This window comes from Rhinatrema bivittatum, chromosome 5 (genome assembly GCF_901001135.1).
Source record: "Rhinatrema bivittatum chromosome 5, aRhiBiv1.1, whole genome shotgun sequence".
Classification (NCBI taxonomy): Eukaryota; Metazoa; Chordata; class Amphibia; order Gymnophiona; family Rhinatrematidae; genus Rhinatrema; species Rhinatrema bivittatum.
The window spans coordinates 123,191,959-123,207,906 of NC_042619.1; the positions used below are offsets into that span (position 1 = coordinate 123,191,959).

The 15,948-nt window shown below is 46.6% G+C and overlaps 1 protein-coding gene across 1 annotated transcript in view; it reads right to left on the reverse strand.

Moving 5' to 3' along the window:
• ITM2B (integral membrane protein 2B) overlaps positions 1-15,948 on the reverse strand; it is a 102,611-nt gene that overhangs the window by 29,529 nt on the left and 57,134 nt on the right. The window contains exons 3-4 of the mRNA XM_029602870.1: positions 14,371-14,559; positions 3,303-3,413 (exon numbers count right to left, since the gene is read on the reverse strand). Of these exons, the coding sequence (XP_029458730.1) occupies positions 3,303-3,413; positions 14,371-14,559 (300 nt within the window). The remainder of the gene's footprint in view (positions 1-3,302; positions 3,414-14,370; positions 14,560-15,948) is intronic.

Below are 15,948 nucleotides of genomic sequence, written 5' to 3' on the forward strand. Positions count from 1 at the left end.
CATGAAGAGGCGGTGGTACCTGATCAGTCGTCGAGGAGAGCATACCTTTTGTGGCTTGTATGCACTCATATAGGTATTGTACCATATAGAATTGATGGTGCATAATGCGGGCACTCAACATTGAGTTATGATACATCTTCCTGCCAAAGTCATCTAAACAATGGTTATCTTTACCCGGTGGATATGAGACATGCGATTTTGCATTGCCGTCTATCACAATTGAAGCATGTGGTAATTGTGGTATAGAGTAAGGCGATATTTCCCTCATACGAAATTTGATATCAGTTTTCTTGGAAACCGCTGATAGAGAATAAGGCGTTTCCCACGACTTCTGCAAGACAGAATGTAATAATTCGTGTGGTGGGAGAGATGTTGGTTCTCCCAGAGCATCGAAAATCTTTAGGAGACCAAAGGTTTCTGACCTAGGGTCTGTCTCCTTTTGGACCTCCAGATGTAATATCGTGCCCAGTTTTTCTAAAAGTTTTGGGTATGTCAGGTCCTCTGGAGGAGAATATGGTTCCTGTGGATCCGATGGGAATCCAGTAGATGATAATGGGGATGTTTGTGGAGATACAGAATCTATAGGGGTATCTTGCTGTTGAATTGGCAAAATTGGTCGTTTCATCATTGGGGATGCTGGAGGCTCCACAGACGGTTCTCTAGAGGTACGTATATTGTGTTCTGGAGAACGCACAGATAGTTCGTTAGACATCTTAAAAGATGATTGAAGAGTTTCATAAAACCCTGCCAATGATTGGGATAATTGAAGAAATGCCTCTTGTTTTCGGAGGCATTGCTGCACGACCAGATTGTTTCGGTAGTTCACCTGTTTTAGGTGATACTGTAGGAATTTTAGTGGAAGTAGCTGGTACATCATACTTATTCCTCATCTTGCCCTCTGTGGTCTTAACAGAATTATCTGAAGACGAAGATGCAGCAGAGGAGGTGATTTGTATTAATTGTCTACAAGATAAGGCATCTACACTTCGTGAGTGAGATGACCTAGAAGTGGAAGGGCTCACTGCCCATGTATCTCTAGTCTTCGCAGCTTTTTGACGGTGGTGTGGTGATGGTGTGATGATGATCCTGTATAGGTTCTATCTCCAGACAGTGATAGTCTAATTCGTTTTGATTTCACCTCTGTAGAATTAGAGTCTGAAGAGGTGGAATGAGGTACATCTGGAGACTGATGTCTTCGTTTTACCCCATGTGGTATTGAATAATGTGATTTTTTGATTTTTGTAGGCCACTGTGCGATGTGTGTGCTGTCGAGTGTGCCAATGTCTTCGGCGCCATGTGCGCCGATGTTTTTTGTAAGTTGTGCGCATATACCGACTTGTGCACACAAGTCATCGACGCCGAACTCGTTTCAGACAGCTCCGGCACCGTACGTACTTTGTAGGCCTGTTTTTGGGCTCTTGGGGACATTCGAGCACAAAAATCACAGTTTTGTAAATTATGCTCTGGTTCCAGGCATCGGTAACATCGGTCATGGCCATCTGTGACAGACATTACCTTGCCACAGACACAGGGTTTAAACCCCGGCTTTTTTGACATTTCAAGAAAAATAAGAAGAACGCTGAGGAGAAGTCAGCCCTGCGTTCGATCCCGCTCGCGGAAAAAACAGATTGAGGAGAATCTGTTATTTTCCTGCGCGGGAACGCATGTGCAGCTGCAGAGAGCTAAAATCTAAATCTCTGCTTTGTAAAGCTCTGCCTCTCGGACCTGATTGACAGATCCCATGACAGCATGGCTAATTCAGCCCTGCTATCGACGGGAAAAGCAAAATACTGAGTAACTTCTCGATTCCTTCCTCTGTATTCCTCTCCTCACCTTCTCTCTATCTATCTTATACAGTTTCTCTGATCCAGGGCTGAATTTTGACATGAGTCAGCTGGGCAGTCATCCATGGTGCCATGAGGTGGGAGGCATCCTGGGCACCGCCGGCATCATCCATCCTGCGGTAGCATGGTTGCAGTGGTTCCCGTCTCACCACAAACGAAGAGAGGCCTGGTAGCTGTGATGGATCCCATCCTGCCATGGCCAAAGAGAGGCCTGAAGGCCACGTGGATGCCATCCCACTGCAGCCAAAGAAAGGCTCGGGGGGGGGGGGGGGGGGCGCTTTTTATCTAGGGTGTTATTTGCCCAACATCTGGCCCTGCTCTGACCTCCCTTGGGTCTGCTTGTGCTTCTCATTCTCCCTCTTCTATGCAGGACCATAGCCTCACCTCCTTGCAGTAATACTGTCTTCTGCTCCTCTCTTGTTTTATTTATTTGATTTGATTTATATTCCACTTTTAGCTCTCTCTTCTCATCTTTGTTCATTTCTCTCTTCCCTCACTTTCTCTATCTTCCTCTGGCTTTCTACAAGGTAGTACCAGAAGATGGGGGAGGGTGGGAAGAATGTGCTTTTCTCTTGTGTTCTACTGATTTTAGAACAAGTGCAGTAGCCAACAAACAACTTCTCTCTCATTCTTTCTATCTGCTTTGTCCACAGCTACCACCGCATTCCTGGCATGAGGTACTGAAAGAGCCACACCTGGAAAGAAGGAATGGTGACAAATACTGCAGGACTGACCATTCCTTCACCTGTTTGTGTGCCACTGCCACCACCATGCCACCTATTGGAGGCACTCTGTACCCCCTACTTTGAACAACTATTTTTTTTTGGGCTGTTGTTGGGTTTCCAGATTAAATGGAGCCAGCCGCTGTTAAGTTATGGTACCATAAACCTACATCTAAAACCACCTGGGTATTTTCCCCCTATTTAATATCCCCTCTGAACTCACTTAGCCTAGTCACTGTAGTGACAGTCCTTGGCCAAGGGTCACACACCCAGGCTCTCTTTAGAATTCTGTAATTGTGGGCCCTGTCTGACCACTAGGTGTCATCATTGTGCAATGACTACAACTCATTCCCCACCAATGGCTGTTAACAATTGCCATGTTCAAGTCCTACTTAAAGATCTACCTCTGAGAATGCTTTTGAATCCAATACACCTTTCTCTTGCCAATCTTGATGCTCTCATGTTAAACATGATTTTACTGCAGTACTTAAGTGATTACTAGAAATTGTCATGTCTGTGTTTCTTAACTAGATCGTAAATGCTAGGGAGTAGGGACTCTCTCCATTTTGTCTATACAGCGATTTCTATGAAATGTTAAGTAATAGCACTACCTTCACAGCATCCCCACCCTGATCCAAGAATAGAATCTAGGTCTTCTACGTAGTAGTGCACAGCACTGCTGCCGAGCCAGCATTGCTACAAATGGTCATTTATCAGAGGAGCAAACTTAACACACCTTAAGATTCTTGAGCAGTCCCAGAAGGCTTCTTGGTGGCATAACAACAGAAGTGTTCAGAGGAATCACATAGCACTTATCCAAGCTGAGATCAAGGTAGGCTGTGATGTTCTGGCAAAGAAACACATTATTTGTAATTACAATACCTCTGAAAATTAAGTTGAAACATATACTGATGTTATACTTATGGTACACCTTTTGCTACAAACAAGACTTGCTATAAGAGACAGTAGACCAGAAAACACATTAAATATTGAACTGATTATGACAAGTTAATATAGAACCTGGCCCGCCTGTGGGAGTCTGCTACCTGAGGAGTGGAGATAGGCCACATTAGGAGATTAAGTAAAAGGTGAAGGAGGCAAGCAAAAAGTTGAACGCAGTAATGTGGAGATTACTTACCTGATAATCTCATTTTCCTTAGTGTATGCAGATGGACTCAAAACAAGTGGGTATAGCATGCTCGTGCTAGCAGTTGGAGACGGATCTGACGTCAGCACGGGTACATATACCCCCACAGGAAGTGCAGTCATTCAGTAATCTTCCTTGCAAAAGCTTTATGGATATATATGTAACTGACCGATCGATTAAATGAACAGGATTAACCTGACCGATTGATGGTAGCTGGAGACCGCCAGGATTCTCAACCGGAAGGCGTCGACACCCGGCAGGGTGGATGCCCTATATAAGAAAGACATGGCTTACCGTGAATCGGTGAATCTTCATGTATACCAGCAGCCGGGCGGGATGCTGAGTCCATCTGCATACACTAAGGAAAAGGAGATAATCAGGTAAGTAATCTCCACATTTCCTTTTGTGTAGCAGATGGACTCAAAACAAGTGGGATGTACAAAAGCTACTCCCGGACTGGGCGGGAGGCTGCCAGAGGACCGTTTAGGATTGCCCTCGCAAACGCTGTGTCCTCCCTGGCCTGGACGTCCAAACGGTAGAATCTGGAGAAGGTATGGAGGGAGGACCATGTTGCCGCTCTGCATATCTCTGCAGGCGACAGCATCCTAGTTTCTGCCCAAGAGGCTGCTTGTGCTCTGGTAGAGTGAGCCTTGACCCGTAGAGGTGGTTGTTTCCCTGCTTCTACGTAGGACGTCTTGATAACTTCTTTGATCCAGCGGGCGATGGTTGCCCGTGAGGCCGCTTCCCCTTGCTTCTTCCCGCTGTGAAGGACAAACAGGTGGTCCGTCTTTCGTACCGCTTCTGACATTTCCAGGTATCTGGACAGTAGCCTGCCGATGTCGAGATGGCGTAGTATTCGACCTTCTTCCGACTTCTTCAAACCGTCCGTGGTAGGCAAGGATATGGTTTGGTTGAGGTGAAATTGTGAGACTACTTTGGGTAAGAAGGAAGGAACCGTGCGAAGATGGATAGCCTCTGGAGTGATTCTGAGGAACGGATCACGGCAGGACAGTGCTTGTAGCTCTGAGGTGCGGCGTGCTGAACATACAGCCAGCAAGAACACCATCTTCAAGGTCAACAAACGGAGAGACAGGCCTCGAAGGGGTCTGAAGGCGAATCCCGCTAGAAATTCCAACACTAGGTTGAGGTTCCACAGGGGCACTGGCCACTTCAGTGGCGGGCGAATGTGTTTGACTCCTTTCAGGAAACGTGAAACGTCTGGGTGTGTGGCGATGCTGTTGCCGTCACTCCGGGGACCGTAGCAGGATAGCGCTGCCACTTGAACTTTGATGGAACAGACCCTTCTGAAGTCCATCTTGCAGGAAATCCAAAATGACAGGGATCTTTAGTGGCATGTGGATTGGTGCCGTGAGTTTCGCACCAGGCTTCAAATACTCTCCAGATCCTTATATATGTTAGTGATGTGGAGAACTTGCGTGCTCGGAGGAGTGTATCTATTACCGGCCCCGAGTATCCTCTTTTCTTCAGTCTAGCCCTCTCAAGAGCCAGACCATAAGAGAGAATTGAGCTGAATCCTCGTGGAGGATGGGACCTTGCCGCAGCAGGTCCCTGTGTGGAGGCAGGGGTAGTGGATTCCCTGCCAGTAGTCTTCTCATGTCTGCGTACCAGAGTCTTCTTGGCCAGTCCGGTGCCACTAGAAGAACTAGGCCTCTGTGTCGCTGAATCTTGTGTATAATGGCGCCCAGCAGGGGCCATGGAGGAAAGGCATATAGCAGGATCCCCTGAGGCCATGGCTGTACCAAGGCATCGATCCCCTGAGAAAGAGGATCCCGCCTGCGGCTGAAATATCTGGGTACTTGAGCGTTGGACCTGTCCGCTAGTAGGTCCATGCCCGGCGTCCCCCACCAATCCACAATCATCTGGAAAGCTGTGGGCGACAGCTGCCATTCCCCTGGATATAGGCTTTCTCTGCTGAGGAAGTCTGCCGTGGTGTTGTCCTTCCCGGCGATGTGGACGGCGGAGATGTCCTGGATATTTGCCTCCGCCCAAGTCATCAGGGGGGCTATTTCTAGGGATACCTGTTGGCTTCTGGTTCCGCCCTGTCGGTTGATGTATGCCACCGTGGTGGCATTGTCTGACATCACTCTGACCATTTTGTTGCGAAGTCTGTGGGCAAACCGCAGGCATGCTAGCCTGACTGCCCGTGCCTCTAGTCGGTTTATGTTCCACCCCGACTCGTCTCTGTTCCACCGCCCTTGGGCGGTGAGTTCTTCGCAGTGTGCTCCCCATCCGTTCAGGCTGGCATCTGTCGTGAGCAGGGTCCAGGTTGGGGAGGACATTCTTGACCCCCGGCTCATGTGGCTGGGCTGCAACTACCACCGTAGCTGATTCCGCACTCTGGCTGGTAGAGGTAGGTGTGTGGTGTAGTTCTGTGATCATGGGCTCCACCGAAATAGGAAGGCGTGTTGTAATGGTCTCATATGAGCTCGCGCCCATGGTATCACCTCCAGAGTGGATGCCATAAGGCCAAGGACCTGTAAGTAATCCCAAGCTGTGGGCTGGGTGGCGCTCAGCAGGGCCTGCAGGCGATTCCGGAGGTTTGATCTTCTCTTGGAGGTTAGGCTGACCTTGTCTTCCTGGGTGTTGAATCGGACTCCTAGGTATTCCAGCGACTGAGAAGGCTGTAGGGAACTCTTGTTCAAGTTTACAACCCATCCTAGGCTTTCCAGAAGAGCTATAACTCTGTTGGTTGCCTGGTGGCTTTCCTCTGGTGACTTTGCCCGGATCAGCCAATCGTCCAGGTAGGGATGGACGAGGATTCCCTTCTTCCTGAGGGACACTGCCACTACTACTATGACCTTGGTAAAGGTCCACAGCGCGGTGGCTAACCCGAAGGGTAAAGCTCGGAACTGGAAGTGCTGGTCCAGTACCTTGAAGCGTAAGTAGCGCTGGTGATCCAGATGGATTGGGATATGCAAGTAGGCTTCTGACAGATCTAGGGATGTGAGAAACTCCCCTGGCTGTACTGAATTTTTGACAGACCGCAGAGTTTCCATGCGAAAGCTGGGGACCCGTAGGTGTCGGTTGACTGACTTGAGGTCCAGGACGGGCCTGAAAGTGCCCTCCTTCTTGGGTACTATGAAATAAATGGAATAATGCCCAGAATGTATCTCCCTTGCAGGCACTGGGATTATGGCCTTTAGGGACAGGAGCCTCCGCAAGGTCACTTCTAGTGCCGTCCTCTTGAGGGGGTGAACAAGGAGACTCCACAAACTTGTCCGGCGGGAGCCGAAGAAAATCCAGGTAATACCCTTCTCGGATGATGGAGAGGACCCACTGGTCCGAGGTAATCTCGACCCACCTGCGGTAGAAGAGGGATAGCCTGCCCCCTATGGCCGCTACCCCCGGATGGGTCGGCTGATTGTCATTGTGGGGTACAGCCAGGACCCGAACCCGAGCCAGTTCCCCTCTTGTTGTGCTTAGTCCGAAAGGACTGGTTCCTGGCCTGAGAACGAGGTGCTTGGTAGCGAGTCCTGTAAGGATTGAAGAGCTGAGAGGTTCTACCTCTGGATGGTCTAGGAAAGGGGCGCTGGTTCCTCCTTGACCGGTCTTCTGGTAGACGGGGTAATGGAGAGGTGCCCCATTTATTGGCCAGTTACTCAAGGTCGCTGCCGAACAGGAGGGATCCCTCGAAGGGCATTCTCGTGAGGCGTGTCTTGGAGGAGTCGTCAGCCAACCAATTACGTAGCCAGAGTTGTCTCCTGGCTGCCACTGAGGAGGACACTCCCTTGGCTGCCGTACGGACTAAGTCGGAGGCTGCATCAGTGAGGAACGAGAGAGCTGATTCCATTTCCTCTCCCGAGGTGTTGTTCCTAGCCTGTGATAAACAGGAGCGTGTCACCACGGTGCAGCAGGTCACAATGCGTAGGGACATGGCTGCCACCTCAAAGGCTTGTTTCAGAATGGTGTCCATACGCCGGTCATGTGTATCCCTGAGGGCCGTCCCCCCCTCCACCGGAATGGTGGTGCGCTTCACAATTGCGCTAACTATGGCGTCTACCTGGGGGCACGCCAGCTTTTCATTGGTTGCCGGGTCTAAGGGGTACATGTCAGCCAAGGCCCGACCCCCTTTGAATGAGGCCTCTGGCGTATTCCATTCCAGATCAATTAGCTGCTGAGCTGCTTGTAGGAGGGGAAAATGGTGAGACGTTTGGCGCAAGCCCTCTAACAGGGGGTTCATTCTAGGTTCCCCTGGGGCGTCATGGCCCGGGATAGCCAGCTCCGACAGGCATTGAGAGATCAGGCCTGGGAGATCCCCTTTCAGAAAGAAGCGCCTCATGGTCCGATATGGTTCAATCCCCGAGGGAAGTTCTCCCTCCTCGGGGGGACTCGTCGTCTTCCTCAGGGTAATCGAAATCCCCATAAGTGGGGGTTCCGGGTGGCGAGTGGCCGTGCCTAGGCCTTGAAGGCCCCGGGGCCGGGTCATCCGGTATGTACGGACCCGCTCGGGGAGCAGCCTGCATTGTGACAAAGGCATGAATCCCCTTGAATAATTCCACCCAGGAGAGCGAAGCAGGATCTGGTCTGAGGGGTACCAGGTCACTCGGGTTCCCCGGCTGCTCACCGCTGCCTGCTAGGTCCGGGGTGTTCCCTGAGGAACTGGCAAGTATGCTGGGCTGTGACCGGTCCTGGCCTGGAACTCCCAGGGCCTCTTCACATTGGGCACATAGGGAGTCTGCTTCCTCGCCCTGTGTGGCTCTGAGGTTGCATGCCGAGCAGAGGCTTACGCCCGATGCTGGAGGTGCCGGCTCCGCCAATGCATGGGCTCTCTTACGCTTCATGTGCGTCTAGGAACGGACGCTTATTAGCGGGCGCTTATGAACGTGCACCTAACAACGTGCGCCTAATGCGCGGAGACGAACCAGGCAGGCAAATGGCGACCTCCGTGGCGGCTCTGCGAATCCTCACTTCCTCGGAGACCAATAAGAAAAGATGTACGCCTTACCTTGTCTTCGGCGCTTCCCGGTTGCGACCCGGGTGGTCTCCGGCTGCGGGGGGAGAGGGTGAGTACCTTCACTGCCGCGCTCGAGGAAGTGCATCCGCTGCCTCTGGGCCGCGCCCGAACTCGTCCGCTCGGGGGCCAAGTCCATGCCGGGACAGAGGCTGCCTCTAGGCCGCGCCCGAACTCGTCCGCTTGGGGGGCCAAGCCGCGCCCGAGCCCTTCTCACTCGGGGGCTGGGTCCCTGCCGCGAGCCGGCCACCGGACCGAGGCACTTACCTCCGAGGGACCACGGAAATCGCCTCGGGAAACTCAACTGGGGAGGGACCGACTGGTATCACCGCAGGAGTGCGGGGCTCGTCGTCAGGTAGGTTTCTTCTATGTATTTAGTCGTGTAGAATTAGGAAACACGCTCAGCGAGCGTGAGGTAGCTCCGAACTGCTTTGGAGACTGAAATTACTGAATGACTGCACTTCCTGTGGGGGTATATGTACCCGTGCTGACGTCAGATCCGTCTCCAACTGCTAGCACGAGCACGCTATACCCACTTGTTTTGAGTCCATCTGCTACACGAAAGGAAATTGTACTTAAAGTTCACCCTGAACATTTTGTTTTTTAGATGTTTGTTGAGGTTTCTGAGGTCCAAAATGGGATGAAGTCCTCCCATTCTCTTTGGAATTAGGTTTCTCCTCCAAATATTTCCTATGTTCCTGTATTGGAACAGGTTCTACTGCATTGGCCAAAAGGATTGATAGCTCTTGCATAGAAGTGTGATTTGTTCCACAACTACAAGGAAACTTTGAGGTCTGTTTGGAGGGGGCGGAGGTAGATTTGAAATTTAAATTGGTATCCCTGATTTATGATCTTCAGTGCCCAATGATCTGTTATTATCAAAAACTAGGCAGGAATGGAGTCTCCCCCTAAAGAAAGACTGTCTGAGTCTAACTAGGATTTTTTTTTTTTTATGACTTTATAGTAAAAAAATTCTGATAAGGTATGGTTTGAGTGAGTTGCAAAGATTTGATTTATGCTCTCTGACACGCTGTCTGGGCTACTGTTGCTTAGGCTGTTGTGACTGAGGGAAAGATCACTGAAAAGGCAGGGCATGAATAGAAATAGTGCAGTTTGTAATACTGAGGTTGAGGTTTTCTACATGTACAAGGTTGCTTTGTCATTGCCGCTGCTAAGATGAGAAGAGCAGCACAAAAATCTTTAATAAGATCTTTTACCTTGTTTTCTGCATATGGGACATCAGCAAGTTTTTCATACACACCTTCCCGAAGTTCTGAAGCTCAAAGTTAAGCTAGTCTTCTGGCTCCAGTAGCTATTGATGACATTCTAGAAGATGCATCATATGACTCAAATGTAAATCTGAGGTTTTTTAACCACATTTTTCAGCTTTTTGGAAAGTTGGTAGTAAATGCAGTATGAAATATGTTGGAAGATGTTATATCTTGTAATTTTTGTAGGCAAGAGAACACATACTGCAGAATCTATAATTGAAGAGCCACTTGGTCTAACAAGGCTGGATCCTTGCCAGGAGCAGTATGAAAATGTGTTTTAAATCTTTTCGCCTTCTTTAAAGCTGATTCAACCACTATTGACTGAAGGGAGGAAAGTTGGAGATTTTGATGGGCTGGACATGACTGAACACTATACTTGATATTTAGTTTTCTTGACATTGGCAGAGTTAACAAAGGTGTCTACCACATTTTGGTTTGAAGCTCCTGTAGCAACCTATGAACTAGTGCTGCTACAACCTGTTTTATAGGTTTAATAAACTTTAATAAGTCAAATATGTCTTAAGTTCCATCTGTTATGGTTGCCAGTCGTGGCAGGCTGCCGCAACAAGCTATGCTCACCCTTGGACGCTGCCACTCTTCCAATGCCACTCCTGCACGCTGCCATACTCCGGCCCTCCCCAGGTTCACCTTAGGCATGTGGCACTCAGTGTTCCTTAAAGGGCCATGCCTCTTCCATCCCATCCAGCCTTGCATTCTCCTGCCCTTGCTTGGTCGCTGTAGTCTTATTCTGTCTTGTCCTTTGAGCCTGGTCTTGTATTGTCTGTCTTGTCCTGTCTTGTTCCTCTTGTCTTTTCTGTCTTAGCTCAATTTCCCAGATCTGACCTCAGCTACAAACTTAAGTCTAGTCTCTTGCTTGCCATCTGGACTTGACCTTGCCTTCAACTACGCCTTGTCTGTTGCCTGCCCTGACTCATGGCATGCCTTGGATCACCCTCAGGACCCATCTAAATCCTGCTGGCCCCTCAAACCCAAGGGCTCAACCTGCAGGGAATGGGGCTGGTTTAGGCGAAGCTCCAGCCTGTCCCAGACCAGTGAGTGTTCACCAGCTGTCAGCATGGGCCTACTGGGCTCGCTCACTAGGCAGTGTCAACTGCACCACAGCACAAGGGCTCACAATCATTACACTGTCTCCTGGTACAAAGGGAAAGGAATTTCCTTGGCCATCTTTTGAATGAAGGCAGCATATTCCATATCTCAGGTGGAGACGTTCTAGGAGGTTGCGATGATGGATCAGATGGTACAGAGTCTACTCTGAGTCTTCATTATTAGACTAGAATAATTGGGATATACTGTATATGATGATTCAGATCCTTCCTGTGACTCAGAGAACACTATAGAAGGTTCTTCTGATATTGTTCTCTCCCTAGATGATTCAAGGGACATAGCTTGAGCTATGTAATGTACAAGTTGATAAAGAGGAAAAATAGACTGACTTTCAATTTTAGGCTTCATTGATTCCAGAATGGGAGACATCTGTTCCAGTAGCGGAGGAGGTGGCATATCAACAAAATAATTTGTTCAAGGTTTATCTACATCTTTCTCATAATGGAATGGATTTCAGATATAGGAAATAGGGCAGGAACTGTCAGATTTAGGAACCAAAATGGGCAATGTGGCAATACTGGTGGCCTTTGGTCCTGTTTTGATGATTCTGCACTGAGAATGGAATCTTGGCACCAAGAATGCTTTTGTGCTGAAGATAGTAAAGATTCCCACATATATACTTTGTAGCATTGTCTTGTTTGAGTTGAGTTTTTGTATTATTGTCAGAAGATACAATTCAACACTAATTGGGTGCATTAAAAATAAGCAATGAAACCTACTCAAAAGATGTTAACTGGGTAGAACAATGAACATACTTCAATGGGTGCGTCTTGACTCAGACAGTGGAAAGCAGCAGTTGCTTAGAGGAAGTGTATAAAAAAAAATAGGATATGTATGAAGGTTGGGACTTGGCATCAATCCTTTCCAGTAGTCCTGGTTTAGGGACTACTGGCTACTTACTGGCTGTAAAGTTAAACAGTCTGCAATTGATTTATCGTCTATAAATCAAATAGCTTTTTTAACTCACTTAAACTACTTGCTTCCACAACCTCCTGCAGCAACGAGTTACACAAGTTAACTCTGCACTATATGAAGAAATAGCTTTGTTTCATTTTAAATCTGCTGTCTGACAGGTTCCTCCCTAATTCTATTATGAAATGATGGTGAATAATAGTGCTCTAGTTATTTCTCCACACCTGGCATGGCTTTATATGCCTCTCTGTCCTTTCAGCTGAAGAGCCCTATTTTTTATTTTTTTTTTTGCTCATGTGAAAGTTGCTTCATATCACAAGCATCTTTGCTCCCCTTCTTTGTACTTTTTTCTAGATGTGTCCTTTCTGAGACGGGGTGATCAGACTACACATAGAATTCACCATATATCTGTAGCATGGATTTGAAGAATGGTATAGTGCCATTTATTTGTAAACCTTCTTAATCATTAACATATTAGCATTTTTTTAAAACTCTCTAATCAGACAGCAGACAGGATACAAGCTTCAACACAGATTACATAGTCAGCAAAATATAGCAAACAGAATAAAAAAAATCCTATTACAAATCCAAACAAAAAAAATGCACATTTGCGCATGAGATATAAAGGGAGCTGTCTAAATGTTTCCCTGTTCAGAGATCAATATGAAGTTACAAAGCAAGAAAGTGCTGATCAGTAACTTTTCTTTTTCTTATATTTTAAGAACTTTTTACCTACTCGTCCTTCAAAAGCACTTTCATTTCAGTTACATCTTCCCCTCTACCTCAGACCTCCAAGCTCTCCCCTCCCCTGCACCAGAGCTCCTTATCTGGCCTTCATTTTGTGCAGTTGCAGAAACAATACTGATCACCTGCTATCTGAACAGTGGTTTACCTATTTCAGGTCACTTCTCCTTTCTATTAGAGACTTTTAATGAAACATTAACACTAATCCATCAAGTCCCTTTTTTTTTATTGGAAGGTTTCATCCTTGGCACTTTCTAGTCAGTAAAAACATAAGTGGGATTCATCAGAGTTTGGCAATGTTATCTTTATTGTCAATATCCTGAAAACCAGCCCAAGGAATGGTTTGTGTGCCGCAAAGATGTTTCAGATTGAAGTCTCCCCCACAAGAGGACACAAAGTCTACACAGGGTGATTAAGAATTACGATGAAATTACACAATTAAAAATCCATTATTTTTGGGATGAAGCAGTGTTAAGACAGGGCTAGTGCACATTAGAGTTTCATGGATCCCCTTTACTTTTTCTTTTGAAATTTAAAAGGTGCCAACAATAACAAATGTGATACCTTAGTGCCTTTTTTTTTTTTTTTATCACCCCCAAAGTGCTACACTATAAAAGTGAATTTTAAAAGCCCGGCACGCGCTGAAATCAAGAGATATGCGTGCATGTTGGGCTTTCATGTGCCTACCGAATTTTCAAAGTCCCGAGATGCACGCGCATCTCCCGCTGAGCACACATCTCACTCAGATTCAAAAAGGGAGTGGCGGGGGCATGGTCTGGGCAGGGTATAGGCATTTCTGGGCAGAGCCATGAGATGTGGGCGCCCAGGTTGAGTGCCACCTAGCTTTACTTCTGCTATGGAAGAGATGCAAGTTTAAAACAAACAAAACAAACTAGACATCCCAGAGGGGTTTAAAGGTTCTGGAGTACCTGGGGGGAGTGCAGGCTATTAAACCAGGGGGTTTGGAGGACCTAGCTCTATACTGGGGAACTTGTGGATGACCTGGTGAAACTAGTCATGGCGTGGCCAGGCACCCGTTATAAAATTTCCTGACTTTCATGGTTGAAACCTGATTTGCACGCTTTTGCATGCCTACATCTAAAAATTAGTCGCGCACATACGCGTAAGTATGTTATAAAGTCACCGCATCCCTGCACATGCAAAAAAGCACATTTCTTTGAAAGTTCCCAACATAGTTTATAAATGTGCAAAATGTTGCTATGCTCTACACCAGTAGCCGCTGCAGAGTCAATGAAATGTTGATAATACAGGCTGCTTCCCTCTATTGTCAAACCAGCTATTCAGAATAGTTCATCTTGGTTTCACCAGCTCTATCTTTAAGCTACCACACGGACACATGTCATCCATGCTTTCTTTGGGTCAAACAGACTGAAAACAAAATGTAAGCGAGATCTGTTATGGAGGAACTGCCTTGGAGTGCACATACCATCTACTGGAGAGTACACTAGGAGGGGCAATCTTCCAACTGGTTGCATTGGGACAAAATAATTTAGAATGTATGTAGCCTTAAAATACTGCAGAACACTACAACAATCTAACGGAAACAGTTTCAAACAAGGCAGACCCCCCTAAGCAGTGCCACTTTCAGTACTGTCCATACACACGTTCTTACCTTGCTAAAATCATGAACTATCTGAGCAGGGTCGCTGTCACCAAACTCTGGAACCGGCACACTAACCAATTCCACATCCTCTTCCTCCAGAATCTCAAAGCTTTCTTTAATCGAATGGTAGTCAGATGCTGAAGGCTCTAGCAGATCAATCCGACTGTAGTCTACGGCACAGAAGAACACATTGCGCTGCTAAAAGAAAAAAAGTACAGACAGCAGTGAAGAGGAGTCAGTTTTACATGAGGACATTTCTTAAAGGGCCACTAGTTGAACAGTGCACAACGGTTTTTTTTTTGAGTTCTTACTTCTCCAAGACCAAATAAACTGCTTAATTTTAACAAACTTAAAGGTAAATTTCCAAAACTTTTTGCATGAAAAATTAGCTTCTACCCGCATAAGTAGCCTTTACTCACATATTCTGTTTTTTAGAAAAGTCCAAAAGAGGTGCATATTTTCACTTCCACGTGCACATACATGCACGAAAAAAAGGGGCTGTTTAGGGGAATTCTTGGGTGGCGCCAACAGTTTTTCGTGTAAGTTGCTATTTTAAAAGATTCTTACACGTATGGATTTGACAACTTACTTGTGTATTTTTACACTTGCTTTTATCTGGCATAAGTGAAGTTAAATGTATCATTGTCTGGTACTGACTGGGTGGGAGTTCTGGCAGAACTGTGAGGGGGTCAGGATGAAGAACCAGGAGGGTCTCGATGACCTGGAAAAGGATTGCCTAAACTGGTCGACTCAACCGCCAATTTCATTCTCACGCATACATTTTAAAATACACTTTTTATGTATGTAAATCCCAATTTACTCAAGTAAATCCTATTTTATTTTCACACATATATTTTTTAAAATGGGTGGGTAAAGTACACACGTTCAAAGCATTGAAATACATGGTTTCAGGGCATTGCCATGTATTCATACACTGATAAATATACATGAGGCCGATATTCAGAGTTACTTAGCCGGATAAATTGTGACTTATCCCACTAAGTGGCAGTCGCTGAATATCCAGCTATGTTCAATAGCTGCCACTTAGCCGAATGAATAAATATTTATCTGGCTAAGTATTTAGCCAGATATCTTGGGGGTGGAAAATTGGCAGGACTACTTATCCAGTTAAGTTAAGTTAACTGGATAATTGCCGACATTCAGACTTCTCTGGTTAAGTAAAGAACTAACGTAGCCGGATTTAATTTATCTGGCTAAGTGGTGATTTTGAAGGGGAAATTCAGCAGCACAGTTGTGCAGCTGAATATCCCACGTAAGCTAGCCAGATAATTTACATAGTCGTTCAGCTTTGAATATTGAAGCCTCGCATATTTTATAACATGCACGTATGTGATACCATAGTATTTTATAACATGCACGTAAGACTATATATGGCCACAATTATGTGTATATGCCGCTGCGCACAGTTGTTTGAAAGTTATCTTCGTAATCTGTATAAAAAGGCTTCATGGTAACTGTGGTAAAACTGCTCCTGACAGAGAAAGGGAAAGCCCATTTCTGCACAAGAAAATGCTTGAAATAAACATTTACTTAGACTGCAGTAAATGTAAAAAATAAAAAAAAGAA